The following is a 20,407-nucleotide window of genomic DNA, read 5'->3' as shown; positions in this document are numbered from 1 at the left end:
ATTTTTAATAACTCCCTCCAAAGTTTAGCTCAAACTCAATTTTTCTCCTCCAGAATTTGGTCATTATTTTGTAAAATATTTGTCTCCCTGCAGTGGCTGCCTAATTTAAAGGCAGCAATCCGATTTCTCCCCACACTCCCCAAGCCTCAAAAAAAGCTCTTCCTATAATAGACTGGGTTATGAATTAGATATAATAAAATACACTCAACCGCTCAGATCAGATACGGGAAAGTTTGGGGCCATCAGCCACATCCTGAGGCTGAATGTCAGAGTTAAATGACGGCGTCTCAGTTCAAGCTGGCCTCAAAACACAAGTAGTAGCATGGTGTTTAACAAAACAGGCAAATCCGCAGCAGAACCTGCGAGCAGGAGTTTGCTGACACCAGCAGCAGAGAGAGCATCATACCGTGCACATCTCTGCATCCCTCGTTCACATCCGCGGGCGCTCAGCCTTGCTCGCGTCTTCCTTACTGGCAGCCTCAGGGACACGTAAGAGGCAGAGGGCTGCTCGCTACTGGCTGGTACCTGCAGCCTGGACCAAGGAGGAGGAACACTGAGCGGCACCACAACCTCCCTCTGCAAAGGCAGGAACAGCCCAAGGGCAAGCGACTGCCCCGCTGCAGGCAGCACGCCACCAAACAGCGACAGGGCCACCCCCAAAACTACCCCACTCTCCCCTCTATGAAGGACAAACACTGCACGCTCCGGACAGGCAGGGCTCTGCTATTTATTGAGCTCTAGGTTTGTATGTACATCCACGTACAGTGCTTGGTTCGGTGACAGAGTGACAAAAGGACGTGTGTCACCGTCTTCCCCAGCTCAGCCTCGGATGAGGGCTGAGCTCCGGAGCTGCTCCCAGTCACAGCCTGGGCTTCTCAGTTCATCCCAGCAAGGGAGTGCCTCTGGGGGAGACGAGACCTTTGGTAGCTGAGCCCAGAGTGAAAAGCTCAAAATCCCAGAGGTTGGCAAGGCAGAGTCAGACTCATCCCCAACTCTCTCACCTACCTGTCTGCTCTCAGCCTAAGCGGGATCAGAGAAAAGGAGGCATGTGGTCAGCTGGCTCCGTGCTCCGACAGCGGCGATGCCGGAGCTGCACCTTAAGGAAGCAACTCAAGCCCCCTTTAGAAGAAACTCCCCCCTTCAGAGGCCAGAGCATCCAGCGAGAGCTCCCCACACAGACACACAACAGAGCCATGTGATGCATTTTTACTCATTCGCCACTGGAGAAGCTGCCTCTTTCTACATGTCCTGGCCCGTTCTCAAGCAGAGTGATTTTATGGAGCCTGCTTGTTCTCCCAAGCACCGTCCCTCTGACGTGTCTATATTTCCGCACTCTTGCATGGCAGGAAAGCAAGTGTCTGGCTTAGCTGATAAAAGCCAGACAATTCCGTGCCAAGGCAAAGTATCCTCTGTTGGGAGAAGTCGGTGCTCCTAAGGAAAATATACGGTGTTCATCGGGTGCTGTGACCAGTCAGGGGCCAAGGACACAGCTTTCAGCTTCCCATGCTCATGGCAGGTAAAGATGAAACATTAACATAATTAACACACGTTAGCATGAACAAGCCTTGCCTAGAAATGGTAGTAAATGAGCATGACATTCACATCACTCACACTACTCTAACCTACGAGGCTAAGAGCGGGACTAGGCACTTTTTTTAAAAAAAAACTGTTTTCTAGGGGAAAAAATCGTGGATCTAGGATGGAAATAACTTCTCTGCTTCAATCCACCGAGTCAGGACAGACCCTAACATCACTGCTGGGAGCTGAAAATGCACAAATAGGGAGCGGGCGTTTACGCTGCGTATTCCTGAGTTGGCAGCCTGACACAGCACTCGGAACAAGCTCTGCCGGACCTGGGCACCTCCGAAACACCGGCTCTGGAGCAGAAAGGTCTGCCTGTGCCCCGGAGCATCATCCCGGATCTCTTTCTTAGGAAGTTCTCAGCAGACTGTTGCTGCAAGTCGCTTGGTGAAGACGGGAGGGCAAGCTACAAAGTGAAGGAACTACTTCTCCAGCTGCGTTGTAACTGCGTGCTACACACAAGGGAAAAACTGGGGATGACTTAGTTCCTGAAGGTCACCAGGCACTTCCAAACATGGGCAAGGCAGACGTTCCTGTGAGGAAGAGTAGGATTGTCGCAGTGCAGTCTTTGATGGGCAGTAAAGGGAGTGGGGGGAGGGAGTCAGCCTGTCCTCTGCCCCATGAAAGCGGAATATCTAAAAATGTCCCTCAACCTTAGAAACAGCAGAGATTTGGGCTACTGAAAGCAACAGTGACCCCGAGCAGAGCTGGTCTCCAGTTACAAAGTGCTCTGTTTGATGACCCATATTCCTGCACACTGGCTCAGACTGGACCCTGTAAGCCAACAGCCTCGGAGGCAAAATTTCTTCTTCTCCAGTAATCCTATGGCTTGGTTCAGGTGACACCTTCTGACATCAGGAGCCAGCAGTGAGCAGGGCCTGCTCCTTGGGGAAACTTATAGCCCAAAGCCATTCCCAATGGGATGGCAATGGATTTGACCTACATTGCAGGAAGGCAGGTTGATCCAGGCTGATGGAAAAGAACAGCCCTTTACCCGTAGAGCAGGTGAGCGATCTCAACCCAGAACTGTCTCACACAGCTGGACTGGTTTTATTATTTTGGTTGTGAGCTCTCCCCAGCTCTGCTACAAAGGTTTCCAGTGCATCTTCCCTGAGGCTGTGGAGGGAATCTCCCATTGCTACGTCACAGGAACGGCTGCCCACCCCCCATGGCACCTTACAAAATTGCTTCCTCCTCCTCAACGTGCCGATCACCTCTCCTCAGCCCCAGTCCTGTTGAAACGCAAGCCTTTGGGATCAAACACACAGCAGCAAGGCTCTCCCCTAGAAGAAATGCAGTCCCTTCTGCAGGCGGAAGGCACGGGGCGACCGGCTGCAGACCTGTAGTGTCCCTGCCTAAAGAGGCCCATCTCTGGTCAGCCCTGCGCAGCGGCTGCATCCCCGCTTCAAGAGATTGTAGAGAATTCCTTCAGCAGCAGTTCCTGGCTCAGCGTGTTGAAAGCAAGGTTCTTCCTCACGTTGATGCTGATGGACCGAACCTGACAGAGACAAAACAAGATGTTTTAGCCAAGGGACTCTTCCTGGCTCCCCATAAGCATGGCAGCTTTGACACCGCTGACCTCCAGGTTCAGCATGAAAGTGTTTTGCATGCTGTTATAGCCCCAGAAAACTTGCTGCAGCCAGCTCTCACCAAGACCCCAGCTTAGCAAGAAATCCCTAAGGATTAGCTGCTTCCTGGAATAACAGGAATGTCTATAGTGACGTCCCAGTAAGGTGAGTAAATAAGACAGGGATGGGAAAGGATGCTCTGTTTGGATGTATGAGCTATGATGTGTTTTCTATTCTGGGGCAGAGTGATGGGGAAAGTGAGCACGTCCAGGTGGCAGCTGGAAGAGCATTCTCTACCAGTGCCCACTGGAGTGCCAGACAGCATTCTTGTGGATGAACGCAGTGCCACGGCCTCTGTCCTGCTCCAGAACCTGCAGAGCCAAAGAGAGTCAAGGAAAGGACAGAGGCCATGCTCCCCTGCTGCAAACACAAATTATCACCCAAGCTGGCACAAAACCATGGGTTCCGAGCCAGCTGTGTGTATTCTGTGCTGAGCGCCTTACGCTTGAAGTTGTCTCACTGGCTGTCTCTGAAGAAGAGACACCTTTATCCCTTGACAATGCTTGGACTTCTGGTCACTCGCAGAGTCTGCGAGGCAGAGCTGGGCAGCCCTGTTACGTGGCAGCTTCCCTTCCCCCTTCGTGCCTGCAGACTCGTTGGCCAAACACGCAGGTCCCAGACTGGGCTCGGTCTCAGCTGCACTCGGCAACGAGAAAACAAAGTCAAACATCATCTGTGTCAGCGACTGTGCAGGAGTGACAGAAAGCAAAACTGACACAAGCTCATCCAAACAACGGGATTACAGTTCCCAGAGACTCAGAGCCTGTGATAATAAGGTTTTTGCTGACCTGGTTAGTGTTTTGTGCTTTTTAATAGCACTGGGGGATGAATTACATAGAAGCAGAATGAGGAATCCAACACTGGGGGCTGGAAGAGCAAGTTAGCAGCGTTTATGCTGCTGAGGGTCCCACTCGCTGCTGTGGTGAGAAAAAACAGAGGGGCAGGGCAGAAAGCTCCCAAGAAGGCAGAACGTGTAAGAGTAGGAAGCAAATCAAAATACGGAAGGTTAACAGGGAAGGCTGTGAAATGAACCCCAGTGAGCCCCACTGCACAGACCCTAACAACCCTAGCAATGATGTCTACACTTAAAGACAGAATATTCTAAGTTTTATGCTGTCTGCAGAAACCACAAACTCTCCTTCATCAGGATGCTTGGCAGAGACCCCATGCGTCTTCGTTCCCTTGGAGCACCACCTCACCTCTCTTCTCTGGATGTCTTTTGACTTACTCCATACTGAACTAGCTTGGGATCATGTCTTGTAAGATAACCACAGGTTACAGCCTATGTTAAACACCACTGCAAGTGGTGTCCGGAATACTGCTTTACAACGGGCTGTCTCCATGCCAAGAGCCTGACCCCCCCCCGACAGGATTTGGTCCTAATCCTACCGAGTGCTCCCCGTCTCAGCGATCCAGTCAGTTCCGACAAGATGGGAACAACATGGCTAACAGATGTGGAAAGTCCTCTGCCCTGGGGAACGTGACTGCCTGCAGAAAAGCAGCAGATGCTACGCATAGTGTAAGCCAGCATCCTCAGCATCCTTATCCTGACTGGAAGCATTCCTATGGGTCCCAGCAACAGAAAGAACAAGCAGAAATGAGCTCCTGGCCTCAGGAACTGTTGCCAGGGGCCAGGCACCAGCAGCAGCAGATGCCCAGCTTGTATACACATCAAGGTCTCCAAGAAGAATGTGGGAGCAGCCTCTACAAGACCAGAAAGGGCGGCTGGAGTGGCACATGATGAGAACACAAGTCTTAGCAGAAATTGTAGCTATGGGGTAGCGCACAAGAAATTAAGCCTGTTTAGTTTGCAAAGAGAAGGTTTAGGAGGAATAGAGCAAACACTCTCCAATGTGTAAAATGAGGTCAGAAAGAGAACAGTGAGTAATATTTCTCTGGCTCCCCGGGGATGGGGCAAGAAATACTCAGCTTAATTTAAGACAAAGAAGATACACTGGGAAAGAGGAAATACTTTTAAACCTATGGGTTGTAAAGCAGTGGAGTAGATCATCTGGAGCCAGCGTGGAACTGTTTTCACTTAAAGACAGATTCAGGTTTCAAGAGGAGGTTACACACAAACTTTGGTCAAGAGCAGTCTAGATGGACTTAGATCTGCTTTAACACAAGCTGGGGAGAGGAGCGGGCATGCTAACAACACACAAGGTGACTCTGATGTTTCTACAAATCTCTCCCCAGCATTTCTTCTGCTGTGAGAAAACAGGCAGCTCTGAGCCAACCAGCTTAAAAGGTAAGAATAGCTCAAATTAGAGTTAAATCAAGTTATCTCCAACACCAGGGCTCAGCACAGGGAGCCAGAGCTCATCTCTCTTTTGGGGCTGGAAGACCAGACAGTGACACAGGGAGGTGTCAGCCTGTACCAAGGATAAACTTCAGAAGCTTTCCGCAGTCTGGCTGATCTGCTCCATCCGCAAGGCTACATCCCAGGATTCCTCCCTACCTCGTGGTGCAGCGGCAGCCCAGGCCTGGCTGCCAGCTTGGAAGCTTCCAGAACTCTCTAGAGTGGCTTATTCAAGAGGTCAAAACCAGCCCCGGAAAGTCAGCTCAGAGCTTTAACATTCATTCTGCAAGGAAATAAAAGCAGAGCACATGTCCCCTTCTTGCTTTTGTGTGGAGCATGCTGGAGCACGCTAGGGCCAGAAGGGCTTTTGAAGTTGTTTCCTCCCTAATTGCAGCTTGGATCACATTTAAGCCACAGACTTTGAAGAAATGGGAAATGCATGAAATGCTGACATCACCTGGAGAACAATGAGCAAATGAAAGAAGGGATGAAGCGGTGGCATTGACCATATGAGGAAAACATTATTCAGTTCTAGTTTTGTGTCATTATAGCTAGATGTGTGCACCACTGTACAGATGCTCCTATTTTGCAGCAAGTCCCACCAATTAAACCCGTTTTCAATCAACAAGCAGCTCTTAAGAAATTTGTACAATGGGAGGAAGGTTTACACTGACTACTACATCTAATTAAAAGTCAAATTAGTGTAATTTCCCCTGCAGAAATCAATCCCTAATCAGACTATTTTGAGACTCTGCTGAAACCTATCCAACTGCAAAGACAGTGAATGTTTTGGAAAGATGCTGAATCTCTTTCCACTCCATTCCTCCAGCTGCAACGCGAGGATCCAAAAGCTCACATCCAAACCATTCATTCTATCAAAGCAGCACAGACCTCAAAAGACATCCCTGGGGACTCAAAGGAGAAGAAAAAATGTGTTATAAAACTTCCTAACTTCCTTCCTTTAGCCCCTGAAAAGGCAGCACAACAGGCCAGAAAACCCAATTGATAAAACACTCTGCACATCACCTTCCACCACAATGTGGCTGCAGTATCGAAGGCCTTTGAAAGCTTCTTTGAAAAGGGAATGGGAGAAGAAAGCAGATTTTTCTTTGGGATTAGCAAGAAAGAGCAGCACTGAGGCAAAGCCAGAGAAGTGAAGCAGTGCATTAGCAAAGCACGTCAAAGGAGTGAGAACAAGATTTCTAAGCATAAAGGAGCCAAGAGAATGGCTTGGGGAAGTTTCTGCTCACCCGCTTAATGGGAGCACAGAGAGATGAAAAAGCAGCCGAAAAGAAAAATGGCTCCTGCGTGTCATTCCCCACCAAGAAGGATTTGCTTTAATGCAATCACACAGAAAGAGGTAAGAAAACCAGGCAGAATCTGGACAGAATTATTTGCAAACAGATCCTGTTCAGGAAGACCTGATGGGAGCAGCATGAGCTTGGAAACCATACTGGAAACCTGTAGTTCACCACCAGCCCTGCTCCTTTGGCAGAGCCCATGAAGGAAATTGAAGCAACTTCACTCTGCCCCCTCCATGAAGTCCTGCAACCCTCAGCAGTTAAACACAATGCATTGGGTAGGGGGATATTATCCAGTATCAGACCAGTGATGGAAGCCGAAGTACAGACTCAGAAGCCTCACAAAAAGGAAGCCGAGTACCTGGTTTGAAGAGGATATGGGGAGGACAGGACAGACTAGGGGCTTTTTGATGAGTTGTTTGAACAATTACTAAAGCCATCAGTTACTGTGCACCTAGAGGAAAAAAAAAAACCGTGGAGGACGGGAGGCCAGCTGAGTTTGCTGAAGACAAATCATAACATATCAGGTTGATTTCCCGCTGTGTTGAGGGAACGGCTTAATGGAATGCAGGGGATTTTCTGTAGCTGTGAGTAAAGAACATTTAATAGGGTCCCAATTCTCAGGGCATCTAGAGAAATGTGGATTAAACAGATTCACAACTGGGTCAAATCAGCACATTTAGACGGTAATTATTCAGGCTTTCATATGCTCTTGAGGAGAGGGTCCCAGGGGTACCCAGATGGGCAATTTTCAGAAGGGAGTTGAGGAGGGACTGGTTATGCTAAACAGATTCTTAAATGATACAAAATTCAGATTTTGGAAAAAAAAAAAAAACCAAACAAAAAACCCCACCACATTGGGCTGGGAAGAAAATAATTTTGGCTGAAGTGTTTTGTAGCTGTGATGATCTTAGGGCTGAGAATGTCATTTTAATCAATTGGCATGATCAGCCTGAGCTTCTGCCAGGCCAAGTGGAAAGTGGGGCATGCAGGAAGCAGAGCAGCCACGTGGCCGAGAGGCTGGGGAAGGAGACGCTGGCTGAGGAGGGCAGGAGCCTTTGGGACAAAACAGATGACAACAGAAACATGAATGTGTCTTATTTCCAGGTAATAGGAGAAGCCCATGTCACAGGAAGGCTATGGCCAAATTTCTTTGCGTGTATTCCAGACATGGTATCAAACAGCAGGCCAGAGAGACAAAATCAGGCACAAAAGAGCACAAAAAAATGGCATGAAAGTGATTGCAAGTGGTTTTGCCCATATCCTACCCAATGGCAGTGCTGGAATGACCCAAAAAACATTAAAAAGCATTCTGTGGAAGGAAGCAAAACCAATTCAGGCGTGCCTGCAGTAGTAGACAGAGGGAGGCATAACATTCCCAAACTCATGCAGACTCGTGACAGAGTGGGCAGGCATCAATTTACTCATCAATCAGCAAGGACAGAGCTGGGAGAGAGAATCAGCTCTCAAACTGGTGGAGAAAGCTGCCAGAGTTAGAAGCTGTAATGATTCCAAAGTGAGGAAAACCAGCCTCCCCTTGGATACCAGCCACTACAAAAACGCTGCCTCCCCTGCGATGTGGCGGTCCGACAAGGAAAGGTGTCAGGGCTCTCTGGAGCAGGGTGAGCAAACCAGCTTGCTGCAGAATATAACTACCAACCCAAATTACTTGGGCTCAGTTTTGTCTTCACAATATTACTTTTGTGGGGCTTCCCACCATTAGTCACCTCCTCCGGCAGAAGGAGACATTTCTAGGGAATGCCTTTGCTTTCTTTGCTTGGGAACTCTATCGCGTGAGCGATGGAGGAAAGCAACGAGCAGGCACGTTTCATCAGCATCACATACTCCAACTCAGTCCCACACTTTGCGGTCCCCTTAACAACAGCAAAAAGGCCAAGTTGCTCTGGATGATAAACCCAAGGTGGGAGCGGTCATCTTCTCCACCACGCAAATACATCACCACAAAGCACTGTGGATCCCCATGGCAGAAGAAACAGAGACTGACGGGCCGGTTGCTGGCCTGAGCAGTCTGGTGGTTCCTCCCCAGGGCAGGGAGCTCCAGGGAGCTTTCATATCTGTTGAAACACACAGTGTCTGTTCAGATCCTATTCCTGCCCCACCTTTGGAGGCAGCCCAATGGAGTAACAGGGCTGCTCAGCAACACCCAAAATGCCACTGCCCGGGCCATAAGCAAAGGCTTTGGAAAAAGGTTGTTGATTCTGCAGAATCAAGGCAGCTTACCAGCTCTTTGAAGAAGGCAGCCTCTTTGTGCTGCTCTGAGTAGCGCTCGTACTGGTCCAGTCCGTCCTGCAGTTTCAGGGTCAGTGTGTCGTAGTTGGACCGTACCACTTCCAAAACCTGTCAGAGACAGCAGAGGAGTCAGCATCCACAGATGCCTCAGCACAGGAGGAGCAAGGCTGAGACAGATCACAGCTCTGGCACCTGTTTTTGCAACACACATGGCTTTAACAGCCAATATTTGGCTCATGACTAACAACACGGAGGTGGGCTCTCAAGTCTTCCTAACGCCAGTAAGGAACAGCCCTTAAATTTCCAGAATTTCTCCATGCATGAGAACAGTAGATGAGCCTATATCTATGAGAGCGGCAGTTTTCCAAATACTATTATGTCACCAGGAGAAGCAGACATGATCTCATTAAATTAAGCAGCTAATTACCACGTGTACCCCCAAATGTAACACAGTAGGCACTATGCAAACACAGGTTTGCCTGACCCTGTGGTCCTTCCAATGCTAGTTTAGCCAGCACACGTCCCTCCTGGCATGGTAATCACCATTCACAATCTGCTAAACCACCAGCTTCTACGGCTGCTCAGGTCAGCTTCTCTCCTGATAGGAACAAGCTTCTGACAGGCACTAAGAGAAGACCAACCCTGGTACGGACTCTGGTTTTGGAAACAGATGGAGATATGAATCCAGGTCTTTCTGCCCAGGAGATATTTTATTGTCTGCCTTCACTGCAACCAAAGCACTCTAGCTTATATTACTCTGGCTCCCAGCACTGGGCTATACTTGCAAATTCATAGTTACACATCCCTGTCCTATCGAACTATTCATTTTCCTAACTAAGGAACACCAAGAGGGACTCCCACAATGCTTTTTAGCTTCAAAGCACTGCATGGACAAATGAATTCCTCAAAGCATTTGTGAGATGGCAAGTAACGCTAATCTTCCTACCAGGAACCATATAGCTCAGCGCTCCTGGGCAAAACATATGCTTGAAGCAATTCTCTTAAACACGTGAACTTCTTTCTTAGGCTGTTACCATTTGATCCGAGAGCTAAACAGAGTATGAACATCTGAGGTTTGCACTGCAGTAGCCTCTGCTCACGAAAAGCCTCAGCCAGGAGGACTACATAGTGTAAGGTGCAAAGGAAGAGGACTGTGCCGCAAGGCATCACAACTCAGAAAAGATCCCAAGAAAAGCATTGCAGGGGATTTAAGACAACAGTGACCAGAATAATAAGGAACCCTTCTACTTCTCCTCCTGTCCTCCCAACAATGTAAACACTACCTTCAATTGCCCTTTTAGGCAGCTGGCAGCTCCTGCCCTTTACAGGACTGAATTGTGTTCTTGTATCCTTCACTCTAGGAAACCTAGACCTGCTCAGGGTTCCTTCAAAAGCTTGTTTTCCCCAAAACTCTGCATGTGGCAGTGGTACATGGAGACACATGCAAATGCTTAGAAGCAGGCTAGGGTCTGAGGTGGCAGAAGCCACAGGGCATCATCCAAATGAGGACTAGGGGTAAAAAAGGGTCCCAGAAGCGGTTCCCAGGTAAGATGGTGACAAAGCAGAGTCTGTTTGCAGCTCTGCTGTACTCCAGCATTGCAGAGGCAAGCTAGGGGTAGGAATCAGCATTTTGCAATGTTATTTAAGAACAGCCTGTCAGTGTCCTGCTGCTGCAAGAGCATGCAGCCTCCTCTCCAGGACTCATTTCCTAATCCTGTTTGTCAGCTCCACTGGCAGAGAGGAAGAACCCCCTGCAATGACAGCCATCTCCAAACTCGGTCTGGCTGCCTTGTTCCCGTGTGCAGAAGCTGCGAGAAGGATCACAGAGCCAAGAGCAACGATGAAAGAAAGCCGCCCGAGTACAGGAATAACATACTCTGGGATGCAACTATCCACTAGGGATGGAGAGTAATAGTATAATGCACCTTCTCCTGAGCAATAAAGAATCTATCAGCCTGCATGAATCAAGAGGGCTATCCTCCTGTCAATCTGAGGAAGCCAAATTGACCAAGATTAATAAGCCGCAGGGGAGAAACCTTGTTTGAAAGGTTAGGAGTAGAACAGGCTTCTCCAGCAGTAACTCAGAGTGGAGGCATTTTACTCAGAGCTATCCCACTCCGCAGGAGCCTTCCTTTGGGCTCCTTCGCTCCCCTGTGCCATACGGGTGTGCCCAGACAATGGATATACACAATTCTCCACAAAAAATCAGGATTCTTCCTTGCTAGCTCTGAGTAGAGATCTCTTCAGATACTCAACAGAGACATCCTCAAACCACGGTGACGAGTAGTAAACTCCAAGGGCAGCAGCGAGCTCTGTAAGCAGTATCCTTTAAATCAGCTCTCCTGTGTCACCTTTGAAAGGCAGCCGAGAACTCAGTTTGATACTCTAGGAGGAGGACAGGGAAGGAACAAGAGGCCCCAAAGTCTCTACTGTGTTACCCACTACTTATTGTAATCTCTGCAGTGAACTGGAGATCAGCTTATCCCTTTAGCTATGTATTTTCATTGGCTTCCACTCCTTATCTCCTTTAATTATGAAACAGAACTTAAAAAGAAAGGGTAAGTTAAAAATAAAGAGCAGCTTCTCACTGCCTGATAATTTCCCTTTCTTGCTGCTGCTGAGAAAAAATGCTACGTGGGATCTGAGATAAACCCACTCACAGATCATTTCACTTCATACCTTATAATGGATAGGAACTGTTACTGAGATTAGGACCTGCCATCCTTGAGACGATTTCATCTGCTCTTTAAGATGCAGCTGCTAGACAGAGGAGAGGTTAAAGAGCAGCAGAAGGTATTAAGAGCATCTAACATGAAGGTTTGAAAGGCATCAGCTTTCTACACGGATGACAAAACTCGCATTCTCTGTGTAACAGAAGATTGTGTGTTATCATCCTTCGCCCTTCTTACACACTGCTTTGACTTTTGCTCAGGAAAACTACTGCAGGAAGAACGCCCTTTTGCGCTAAACACACAAAATCTTTATCTGTACCTTTCTGTCAGATAGAAAAGAACTAAAGGAATTTAATTTTGAGATTAAAGCATTTCTCCTTCAAGGTCTTGTCCAACCTGGTCTTCCTAGAAGTCTCTATGGAAGACTAGAAAACATCAACTCCAAGATGGTGAAGTACGAATAACTTAAAGGAAGGGACTTGTAGCTGGAGTCTTCCACACAGATTTTAATTAGTCATTCAGTTTTTTAAAATCTCACGAGCAGCTGGAAGAACACCATTGCAAGTGTCAGGCAAGGTTAGAGGAATTTCTAGATGTAGATGTAGACGATTTCCAAGGAGCTTCATGTGACACTCCTCAGATTGCAAGAAAGAACATGCAGGGAAACACTATTAAAAAAATTGCTTTACTGGATCTTTGCAATGGAAAAAAATTAAGTGGCGTCACAACCTAAATCTCTTTTTGTCGGTTACCTTAGGGGGGTCAGAGACTTAAAAAAGTAATATGACAGAAGTAAGAAACTCAGACATGGTCAATAGAAGAAAAGCGAAGGCTGCCAAATTCCTTTCCTGCAGTGACCTGTATCAGCCGTAGAGGCTGCATTCGCTTGTTTACTCCACTGCAACAAACCAGAAGGCAGTGGAGCTGCACCACTGTAATTTGAGGACAATTTGCCATCAAATTATTCCCCTGCCCCACCACTCACTCACTCACTGACTGCTTTCCAGAAGTTCCAGAGAAACGTTAGCAATTCAGGTCCGTGTGTACATGTCCCCAAACCAACCTCTCAGGAGCTTCTCTGAAGAGCGAGTGCTTTCTGTGGCACTCAGATTTCAGCTTCCTCCTGCAGCTACAACTGCCCATGCCCCACAGCTCTCCTTCCCCAGTAACGTCTGTGAGTAGAGGCACTCCTCCAGGTAACACAGCAGGGTGGCTGGCTTCCAACGGGGGCTGATGTGGGGCTCAGCCCTCCACAGCATCCCACCCGTGCCACGCTGCTGCACCCAGAGGAGCAAGATTATTTCAGAGTTTTTGGCTCCTTACTTTGCTGCATCCACCAGCTTACTGCTCCCTTGCAAACTGGATGAACAACCTCCGAAGGGTCAGTGGACTCTTGCAGACATGAGCTCTGAAACCAGTTCCCGCAGAACCGATTGCCCCTGCCCCGAAATTCTCAGCATTCAAAACAGACTGTGCTTTGCTGTACCACTCTCTACACACAGGCTCCTTCCTTACTACACCAGAGCTGTTCCCTCGGACTGATCCTCAACAAGAGCTGACTTGCCACACTGCCCCAGGAGAGACCGGACCTTCTGGAAGAGCCTGTCCTGGAGAAACAAGACGATGACACGCAGCAGACTCCGATCCCCATCCTGCCTAGGAGAACACAAACACTGTTAGCAGCAAAGCCAGAGAGGGAGCTGCACCAGCAATGAAATCTAACAGGCAACAGGCAGAACTAGGGCCCATCTATCTGGCAGACACGGCACGCTTCATTGCTTAGTAACTTTTTAAGCTGCAGAATCTTTCATCATCTGCAACTGCAGTTTCTGCCTTACGAGAACACAAAATTAGAGAGCGCCACCAATTCACACCACCCAGCAAAGGACCCGGTGTGGGGTAGGTTCTGGAAAGCACCACTGGGTAATGACAGAAAAATAAAAGAAAAACAGAAGCAAGAAGAAAGCGAGGTCTCTACACTGTCTTTTTAATCAGCGCAGGAAAGGACAAGAATGCAATCAGTCAGCACCTCCAGTACCTTGCTAAAGCCTCTCCATGCCCGTAAGACAGTCATTAGCTACCACGACACAGCAGCAGTGGGAAAAGAACTGACTGAATGATCTCACATCAAGCAAAAGGCAAAAAAACCCCAAACAAACCAAACCAACAACCCTCAGATTAAAATGCATTTGCCCCCCGCACCAACTCCATGCGGCTCAAGGCTGGGACAGGGGGAGGCTCTCCAGATCAGGCCTAGCAAGCCCTCATGGGACAGAAAAGCCAGGCGCTTCTGTCCCAGCTGTCCCATGCTGGAGGACGGAGCAGCCAGGCTATGAGGCACGTAACGCCAACCCCTCACCAGCGCTACTGCACGGACACGGCATAGTGGCCAAGGGCAGCTGGGGATAGACAAACGTGCCTTCTGTCTGCTCTACAGAGATGGTGGAGTGCCTGTCACCGCCTCTGTACCATGGAGGAAATGATGGCAGTCCCACCTCCGCAACCTAGGCAAAGCCCAAGGTACCATGCACAAACCCAGCAGTCTGTCCCTCAGCTCAGAGGATGGAAGAGACATTATGGTTTCCCTATTCTAGTAGAAGCCCGATGCGCATTTTACACTGGAGTCTTCAAACTGGCTTGTTTACTCCAGGTTTAGTACACATCTTCCCCTTTTTCTCTCCAACTAATCTCCACAAGCAACTCATAGTCCCTGAGTGGTTTTCCTCATCAATTCAACTGAATAGCAACATTTCTCATTGTAATGAAAAGGCTGCTGCCACCTGAACTACAAAGAGGCTATTGCCTCTCCATAAGAAAGTGCCAGATAATTGACATAAATTTTACAGTAGCATCTTCTAATTAATATGGAAAATGTTTTTTTTTTTTTCCAAATGGCATCACACTTCTTACAGAGCAACTTAAAAGTTGCTGATGCAGGCTGCAGTCTTTGCTAGAATTAATCCCCAGAAGTGCCAAAGACAAAGCACATAACTAAATAATTAGAAGTTAAATAAAAATATACACACACACAGCTGCCACATTTCCCAACACACTCTGCCCAGATCCCAGCTTCACTCATCTCCTCCTTCTCCCTTTCCTCTTTCACTGTCTGCAGGAGCCAAGTTCAGAGAGACGATCCACTAAGACTGCCAGCGCTATACACGTGTGCTGGAAGCAACTCCCACTCCCAGTAGCTTCAAGAAAAGCACCCACCCTAGGAGAAGCAGCAACACGGAGCTTTTGTCTGACCCAACACTACCTTACCTCTACAGCTGTCCTGGAGCTAAAAGCAGTGCTGATGCTTCAACACCATCCCTCAACCCCAAGCTGATCAAGCCATGAGTATTAATTCCGTGTTCGTGAAAGCCAAGAGGAAGAGGAGGAGGATGTTGCTATGGCAGTCTAACAACGCAGATTTCCAAGATATGCTCTGCCTACAGCACACATCTATGGATCCAGAGGATGCAGAGTGGGTCTGGTGCGTGCTGTGGGAAAGCAAGATCTGGGCTTGAGACACAAGTATAGTCTTGCCACATACATGCAAGATACACAGCATGACGTCACTCCTGCTCCAGTGCCCCAAATCTCCTGCATTAAGCAGTTCCTCTTTGTACTACATGCAAGTGAAGGACCTATGACCCTCTCCTGCTGCGCGCTGAGAGCGTGAGGCTGCTCAGACTAAGCCTGTGAGACAGCCCCCACCAGCTCACACAACTGTCACTCTCAGAGTAGGAAGAACCACCCTGTCTGCCCTGAAGGCAGGAAAAATTCCCAGAAGGAGGATTTTTCCAATAGTAAAAAACTCAGCTAGCCCAAAAGATTAAGTGACCGCAATCAAGGGCAAACCCATCCCCATAGTATGAAACGGAGTGCACCAATATAGGATGCACCAGCGATGCTGGGCAGCATGACACAGGAGGTCTGTCTCAGGCCATAGGAGGGAGAAAGGTTTGCAGAGGTGGGTGCAGGTGCCCATGAGCCCCAGGATGGCACTGGGCCATGAATACATGCTCCAGTTCTGTCTGTGGAGAAACAAAAGCTGATGGGACTCATGGCATTCTCTTGTTAAGTGCCTGGACAGATGGACAAGACTGAGCAGCAGACAGCAAAGATGACTGAGCCCGGAGACAGAGACAGAAGGTATCTCACCCTGCTTTCCACTGCTACGGTGAGCGCAGGTATCCCGTGCACACAGGTTACTCAGACACTTTTTAGTTTGTGTTTGCCAATCTTCCTCTGCTCAGCGCACTAAACTGGGACACACTAGGTCTGGGAGCCCAGGAGTGAACAGTCTTTGCCCATCAGTTTGTCCTTTGCCCCTGCCAGTCATTCCTGGCATTCCTTCTGTGTCCACTGCACTGCTCTTCGTGCCCAGCTAAACACGAGGGAAGATTAACTCTCCACATCCCAAAGCCTTCTTGAGGACTGCTTTTATACATTTGCACTTGAGTGGTATTGAAATCCGGGCCTCACCACTTCTCTACACAAGGCAAAAGGTTTTGATTGTACATAAAAGATTATGATTATTGTTATTATTATTTCACTTAGCAACATCAAGGAGGGGCATTTCACACCCTCTTTTCCTCACCTCAGCATAGAGCCATTCTGTCAGGCTCAGACAATATACAGTAGCTCAGATGTTTGTTCAATGATCTCACAGACATCTGATCTTTAAAGGAACAAGCCTGCAAAGTTGACAGTTTCTATCCATGGAGTGGGAGGGTTCAGTTACAGTCTTTCTCCTCTGCCCACAGGTGCCTCTTCTAAAGATAAATAATTTATAAGCTCACTCAGAAAATTACTGTCGTTCTCTGAACTCTGCTAGCAGAAATGGCATCCCCTTTTGGGACAAGAGTTATCTGTTCCAGAAATGTTTTAAAACTACAATCCATTAGAAGCCTAAGTTGTTAAACTATTTAATGGTGGGAAAAGACTCACTGATCCAACCAATCTGGAAATCACACAACTTTCAGAAACACCCCAAAGCCAAAACTGTTATCCAGCTCCACCCAGAAGTAGCTGTAAATGCCCCATTCCAAGCTGTGATGGGACAGGCCTTCGCAAGATTCAACTTTAAGGAGCAGAAAGGCTGCAAAGTAGGACAAAGGCAAGTAATGACAGAGACGTGTGGTCACAGAGACCAGCTATGGGCACAGCTTGCAGGGGACTTAATTTGTAAAAGGTATAGACAAATAGGATATATTAATGTGGCTGATAACCCTTGACATCCCTGCATAGCCGTCACTAGGGAGTCCCGTGCTAGGAGCATGACACCCTCTGAGCTCCAGGAGTCAGGCAGCTGAAAGCCTGTGCCATGAATACGTTTACTACAGACTAATTTCAAGAAGTCATGTCTACATAGATATGACAACTCCCATACATGTTAAATGCACTTTGCTCAATCTCTTTGGGTTTGCAGGACAAGGAGTAAAAATGCACTTTGCTTCCTACTGCTTTTTCTGAAGACTAGTCCGCTTCCCTCAGTTTCACGGATGGTCAGTGGGTTTATACTAATGTGCATACCCCACTTGGCATAAAGAACTTGGCGCTCTCTGTGGGACTCTGGGCTCTCCTTCCCAAACCGCAGGGACAGGCTCTCAAGAGGAAATATAGGAGGCAATTCTGTGTCATTCAAGGGAGGAAAATGGGTTCAGTGGGTGCCTGCCAAGACAATGAACATCCACGTACTGCACAACACTGGCACCTTCAAAGCCCAGGCAGGGAAAAAGAAGTCAAAGATCCTGAAACAAATTATCTTAAAAATTATCAATTAATAAAATAAGCACCCTCCAGAGCAGACTTTTAGATTTGGATGGGGAGACCCGCCAGAAACTGAGTGAGGTCCACAAAGCTCGCCTGTTGTTAGAAAGTTTGTGAGGAAGGCAGGCAGCAGCCAGGATGACGGCAGGAGCATAAAACCCTGAGATAGATAGATTTGCTATTTTGGAGTTACAGCCCATTTTAGAGTTGTGAACCCTTATCTCCAGCTGGTGGCATTTATGAAAACATTTCTCACTGCTAGGTACGTAAGAGCACTTGCAATTCTGCCAAGGCTTGAAATGCACTGCAGATAGCTATGGACCGGACCGTTAATTTTTTTATTTCCCCATTGTGCTTACAATTAACTTAAGTGCTGAAATGTGATGGGCTGTTCCAGGAGAAGCTTTTTATCTACCAGCTGCATTCTAGCACAGCAGTAAATCAACTGCTGTCACCAAACCATCAGACAAGAGGAAGAGAGCATCCTTGTGCTCACTGTGCATATCACCCATTCAGCCTAAGTGGATAACCAGCATCCAGCAAATGAATGCTGTGATTCATGTACAACCTTTGGTGCAATCCTCTATTTACAGAAGACCTTGCCCCCCTGAACGTAGAGGAAAAAAAACATAATAATCAGAAGCAGCTCTCCGGCACCAGTTAACTGACCAAAGTAAGATCAGTAGCCTCGGTGCCCAAAACAAGATAAAAGAGTTTAAAGGGTGAGCTGCTGCTCCAGTCAAACTAAGAAGCCAGGACACAAAAAGCTGTTACAAAAATCAAAGACAGCAACAAGAACCTAAGAAAGAGTAGCTGAAGATTTTAAGAAAAGGTCAGAAATAAAATCTTTTAGGGCCAGCAGCCAGAAAGCAAATGCTGAAACTCAAATACACAACTTCCAGTTCAGATTGCCTCGACGAGGTGACAACAGGATACCTGATGCACACCACAGGAAACTCATTCTTAGTAAAGAAATTCAAATTTGCCCAGAAGACAGCTGGCTCAGGAATAAGGCTGTCTGGAGAACAGATTAAGACAGGTTATGCAACAAAAATGTTGCTGTTCAATCAAACCCCGACAGAAGCAAGTGGACTGTTCCAGTTTGAAGCAACCAAAATCTAATTGTGCCCAAGGGAAAAACAATGGGGAGGCTTATTCTGGTTATGGTCTAATCAAACATCTGCAGTCACGGGAGGTTGCTGGAACTATGTCAGCTGGTCAGGTTCACAGGAATCAGTAGGGGATCCAAGAGAGCTTCTGCTCCTCACACAGCCACCATGGACTTCTACAGGATATAATGATTACAGACGCTGACTTAGGGAAAAAAAAAACGTCACCAGGACTCTAACTTGAAAATCAAGATAAATGAAAGGAGAATACAGGCACTCCAAAAAGCCATGGAGCTCGCCACCCACTGATTTTTCTTTTTTTTTCTTCTGCTTTTAGAGCAACTAGCAGGCGAACAGCCTCTACGAATGGCACTAGTACAGCCCCGAGTCTGACACTTGCTGAGAAAAAGTAGATGCTAACCCCCTAGCTCATGACTTTTTTTTTTTTAATTATCAGAAATCTTGTTTCTTGATTTGCACAACATGACTAAATTTAATTAAAGGAAGCAGCAAAGCTAAAAGTAATACACTAAAAAAACAGCCTCAAACCAAGTGATGCTGTATATTTAAAACAAGTCTAAACAACATAGGACATGATAGAGAAACACCCAGTTAGGATTGGGGAAGGAAGGTATGGATTTGGAGGGGCAGAGCTTTGAAAGATCAGTTCCATAGCTCCTACTTAAATTAAAGCAATTAAGTAGTGATAATAGAAGGCCAGCTATTAATTGCACAACGGAAGTGATAAAAGGTAATAATAAATCAGTGGCCTGAGGAGATGCAATGAAAAGGCCAAGAAAGAAGAAACCCAGAGCTCACTCGCCTAACTGACCACATGTGGAAAACGAACTCAAGTCCGTTCCAAGACAGGGAAAACCAGAACTTTTGAATACAAGCAAGAAGTCTGGTTAGCCAAGAAATCAGATGAGCAAATTACAGTTTGATCATCTGTACTATTTTGCAGTTCTACAGTATCTTTTCTGAAATCAGGGCACTGGAATCGATATACAAGATTTAAAACATGGGTCGTCACAGACTTACACAGTGACAACACAGTACTCCTGCTTTATTTTTGTTCCCTGCCTAATAATTTCTAATTCTCTATTTGCCTTTTTGAGCATATTTGAGCCCTGAGCCAACATTTCCAGGCTTATCACAGTGACTCCAAGAGTCCTTTCCTGCATGGCAATTATCTAGAAGACTTTACTACAGCTTAAAGACTTCAAAAGACTTATAAATCCAATCTGCAAAAATTACTTCTAAAGATACAGCCCAAAATACAAATACAAATAGCTGTAGCTACAAATAGGCAGAAAAAACTGTAGTAGCAGTATGCTAAGGTAGCTAGCTAATAAGGGAAGGTGGGCAGTGCTTGGAAGTTTGTGTGACAACCCATATAAAAGTTTTAGCTGTTAAGGCTTTTGCAAATCTGGAGTTGGAACAGACAGCTATAAACTGCTGGATGATCCTTATAAACAGAAAATCCCGTAGTGGAAAGGGAACTTCCGTTACAAAATGTCTGCTCTAAAGCTGCAGTTCCAAAAGCAGTTTAAGTCTATCTGAGCGCAGGTCACCTAAACAGCAATACCCAGTCTGGAGTTCCTCCTTCAAAGGCACTTACTGCAGAAATGAGACATTCTAACACGCAACTTGGAAGTCTCCTCATTGTGGATACAAGCACTGAGGGTGCTGATGACCAGGCACAGTACTGACAGCAGGAGTAACTGAGAAGGTAAGAAGGAGCAGAGAGGACTGTCCCCTAGATACTGAGATTGAAGCTGTGCACGTTAAGTTTCTAAGAATTGTG

The 20,407-nt window shown here is 47.2% G+C and overlaps 1 protein-coding gene across 1 annotated transcript in view; it reads right to left on the bottom strand.

Annotated features, from left to right (window-relative positions):
* Positions 1 to 2,611: 2,611 nt before the first annotated feature.
* The window catches only part of LOC104294617 (chromosome unknown open reading frame, human C10orf76), a 118,938-nt gene continuing 101,142 nt past the window's right edge, over positions 2,612 to 20,407 (bottom strand). Inside the window, exons 24-25 of the mRNA XM_009894239.1 lie at positions 9,051 to 9,167; positions 2,612 to 3,079 (exon numbers count right to left, since the gene is read on the bottom strand). Coding sequence (XP_009892541.1) covers positions 2,987 to 3,079; positions 9,051 to 9,167 — 210 coding nt within the window. The 3' untranslated portion in view covers positions 2,612 to 2,986. The remainder of the gene's footprint in view (positions 3,080 to 9,050; positions 9,168 to 20,407) is intronic.

This window comes from Charadrius vociferus, unplaced genomic scaffold (genome assembly GCF_000708025.1).
Source record: "Charadrius vociferus isolate BGI_N301 unplaced genomic scaffold, ASM70802v2 scaffold711, whole genome shotgun sequence".
Lineage (NCBI taxonomy): Eukaryota > Metazoa > Chordata > Aves > Charadriiformes > Charadriidae > Charadrius > Charadrius vociferus.
Note: the sequence above shows the minus strand (reverse complement) of the source record. Positions and strands in the feature narration are given on the sequence as shown.